The following is a 3,629-nucleotide window of genomic DNA, read 5'->3' as shown; positions in this document are numbered from 1 at the left end:
TTTTTTTTTTGAGACAGTCTTCACTCTTGTCACCCAGGCTGGAGATCATTGTTGCGATCTTGGCTCACTGCAACCTCTGCCTCACAGGTTCAAGCAATTCTCCTGCCTCAGCCTCCCGAGTAGCTGGGATTATAGGCGTGTGCTACCACGCCCGGCTAATTTTTGTATTTTTAGTAGAGATGGGGTTTCGCCATGTTGACCAGGCTGGTCTCGAACTCCTGACCTCAGGTGATCTGCCCACCTCAGCCTCCCAAAATGCTGGCATTACAGGTGTGAGCCACTACGTGGCTCTCTTAAGTGGCTCTCTCAAGTGGCCTCCAGTGGATCTCTTAAGCAACTGCTGCCGCTGTGCCACCTCCTCCAGAACTTGCCAAGATTCACAGTGTGGAAGGGAAACTGGCATAGTGCCACCCAACTAACTCTGTTCATGCAGACTGTTGCCATGCCCTGCTTTGAGGGACATGAACAACAGATTCCCCAACAGAAAGCTGGAAATCCCTCGATTTAAATACATTTACCTATATTTTGCAATGACTAGGATGCTAAGGTAGTTTTTTAAAAAAGCAAACTCACAATGCATTTGTCAAAGTTCCTTTTGACAGTCACCAAAACATTTCCCAATGTAGTACTTAGGAAAGAAGCAGGGTCCACATTTTGTGCAGTCCACACATGATGACTCATTTTGACTAGCATATAAAGAGAGTTAAAGCTGTCAATTTTGTCTCCTAATGCAATTAGGTTGTTCAGCTCTGGCTCAATGCAGCGAAATATTTTAATCATCATTTGGCGGATCATATCTTTCCTGTTCAGAAAACAGACAAGATGTATAAAGTTATAACAAGCTTCAGGTGAATTCACCTTTAACTTTAATCCACTGGGTATATACAAAAGGATGAAAATACCATAATTAAATTTCAATTAAAAATGTCTAGATAGCCGGGCATGCTGGCTCACGCCTGTAATCCCAGCACTTTGGGAGGCCAACGTGCGCAGGTCACCTGAGGTCAGGAGTTCGAAACTAGCCTGGCCAACATGGTGAAACCCTGTCTCTACCAAAATTACAAAAATTGGCCAGACGTAGTGGTGCATGTCTGTAATCCCAGCTACTTGGGAGGCTGAGTCAGGAGAATCGCTTGAACCCAGGAGGTGGAAGTTGCAGTGAGCTGACATGGGGCCACTGCATTCCAGCCTGGGCAACAGAGGGAGACTCAGTCTCAGAAAACAGCAAGAACAACAACAACAACAAACAACAAATAAAAATGTCTAAATATGATTATAGCAGTTTTTGATATAAAAATATTTTACTGACATTGAGTTTTATCATTTGAATTAGCTTTAATTTGTAAAGCTGGGTCATGAAATGTGCTTTGTGATTTCTAAGAAATACTCTACAATTCAAAGGCTTCCCTGTGCCAGCAAACAACAGATTGACTTCATCTTCTGTGAGTCCTGGAGCAAGGAAGAGCTGGAGAGCCATAAAATAGGACGAATTTTAAATCAGTAAAATGTTTGATAAGACAATGGACACACACGCTGGTGCTCTGAGTAACGTCAGGCTACTGAGAAACATCTAGACCCCGCCATGAGCAGCATTCCACGTTTTCAAGTTTATTTTTTCCAAAATAAATGATAGTAACAAAGACATACTCAGATGAAACAGGCAGTGGTGTGCCACAATTATGTTGCCGTGATAATGTCCCTCCATCCAGGTCCTCTGCTTCAGCCTGCAAAAATTATTCAGGCACTTTACATAATAGAAGACCAACAATTTAACTAGTATTTATATAGCGAAAGCCTGCTCAGTCTTAAAATTCCTAGGAAAGAATACATTATGAAAAATAATGATTTTTAAAGGTAGCATTATGATAAAGCTAGCTATATAATTTAGTATGCTATTTAAGAATGTTCATGAGATACTCTGTTCTTAGGTTTTATCCAAGAACTTTTGCGGGGTGAGAAGTTGTATTTGTGTGTGCACCTGAGGGGAAGTGGGGAGGTGCAGGAAGCTGAACGCAAGGTGTGGGAAGGGGGCAGCTCAACAACGACAACCACAAAAATAGAAAATGTCCCAACACAACTTTCAAAAGAGAATTTAAAAAATTAAGGAAATCTCATCAATTATTCTAATAAAACGTCAGCATTAAAAAAATGCTAGAAAAAATTCTTACAGAAGCCAACAAATAAATTTGCCACCATTACTACCATAGCAATGAATGCTCTAAGCCAGTTATAATAATTTCTCATTTATTTTATGACTGCTTGTATAAGTTGGTTGTCTGAGGCATACAATTTTGAGAAAATTTAAAAAACACTTTATTTGCACTATTTTTAAGTTCTTCAAAATAGTCAAGAAACTCTCATCTTACTCTCTTACATGTATGCTAACAGAAAGGCATGCTGAATAGGCACTATGATATCCACTTTACAGAAGAGGAAAGCTGGGGATCGAATAACTGGCTTAAGATCTCATGGCTAGTTAGTAACAAAGCCACAAGGAAGACAGATCTGAGGCTTCATTTTCTTTTATTTATCATTATTATTATTATCATTTTTTTTGAGATGGAGTCTCGCTCTGTTGCCCAGGCTGGAGTGCAGTGGCGCGGTCTCCGCTCACTGCAAGCTCCGCTTCCCAGGTTCACGCCATTCTCCTGCCTCAGCCTCCCGAGTAGCTGGGACTACAGGCGCCTGCCACCACGCCCGGCTAATTTATTTATTTTTTTTGTATTTTTAGTAGAGACGGGGTTTCACTGTGTTAGCCAGGATGGTCTTGATCTCCTGACCTCACGATCCACCCACCTCGGCCTCCCAAAGTGCTGGGATTACAGGCATGAGCCACCGTGCCCGGCCTATTTATCATTATTATTATTTGTTATACCACAGTGTATATACTCAAACATCATTTTTTAAAAATTATATTTGTCTTGATGACTACTGAAAGGTTAAAAGAGCCTTTTAAATAATGTTCTTTGCAAAGTAAACTCAGACATTCATCCCCCCACTAATTTAGAGAATATTTAGGCTTATGATATTCTGAAATATTAAATTAGATAACCAAACTTCATCTGTCACTGTTTTTATTATCTTGTGGTATTACAAAAATTCCTTACATCCTAAATCCTTACATCATAAAAAAAAACTTACATCACAAATTCTTTCCTTTTCTCTTCTGATAATAAAATTGTGACCACATATTAATTAAGTTAATTATGTTACAGATCATAAATACCAGCCAAAATACACTAGGAGCCATACCATAGTTCCAGGTATACTTTGATGTTGCTGCAGTTTGAAAAATTTACTTATGAAGTCCTGTTCTGCCAGACATAGGGGCTCCAGTTCACTTAGTACCTGTTCAAAGATCTGAAGAAAACCAAAGTGATCCCATAATGAAAGAACTACACCAAATAAAATAACGCACCACATTTAATTTTCTTTTCTGCACAGACCATGGATCCATAATCTCACTAATCTCTAGGAATTTATAATCTCAATGGAATCCCAAAAACAAACTCTTCCAAGATCAACAGGACAATGATATTAGCAGGTATAACAAGGCCACACAACATACCTAAAATAAAACTCACAATTATTCACTTCACATCTGGAAAGAGGAGCACAAAGATCAACTT

The 3,629-nt window shown here is 39.4% G+C and overlaps 1 protein-coding gene across 10 annotated transcripts in view; it reads right to left on the bottom strand.

Annotated features, from left to right (window-relative positions):
- Positions 1-3,629, bottom strand: part of EXOC1 (exocyst complex component 1) — a 57,623-nt gene that overhangs the window by 14,314 nt on the left and 39,680 nt on the right. For all 10 annotated transcript variants that reach the window (XM_017875116.1, XM_017875118.1, XM_017875122.1 and 7 more), the window contains 3 exons: positions 3,253-3,360; positions 1,648-1,724; positions 574-802 (listed from right to left, as the gene is read on the bottom strand). In XM_017875116.1, coding sequence (XP_017730605.1) covers positions 574-802; positions 1,648-1,724; positions 3,253-3,360 — 414 coding nt within the window. The remainder of the gene's footprint in view (positions 1-573; positions 803-1,647; positions 1,725-3,252; positions 3,361-3,629) is intronic.

Source organism: Rhinopithecus bieti, unplaced genomic scaffold, assembly GCF_001698545.2.
Source record: "Rhinopithecus bieti isolate Rb0 unplaced genomic scaffold, ASM169854v2 scaffold_7212, whole genome shotgun sequence".
Classification (NCBI taxonomy): Eukaryota; Metazoa; Chordata; class Mammalia; order Primates; family Cercopithecidae; genus Rhinopithecus; species Rhinopithecus bieti.
This window is presented reverse-complemented; position numbering and strand designations above follow the sequence as displayed.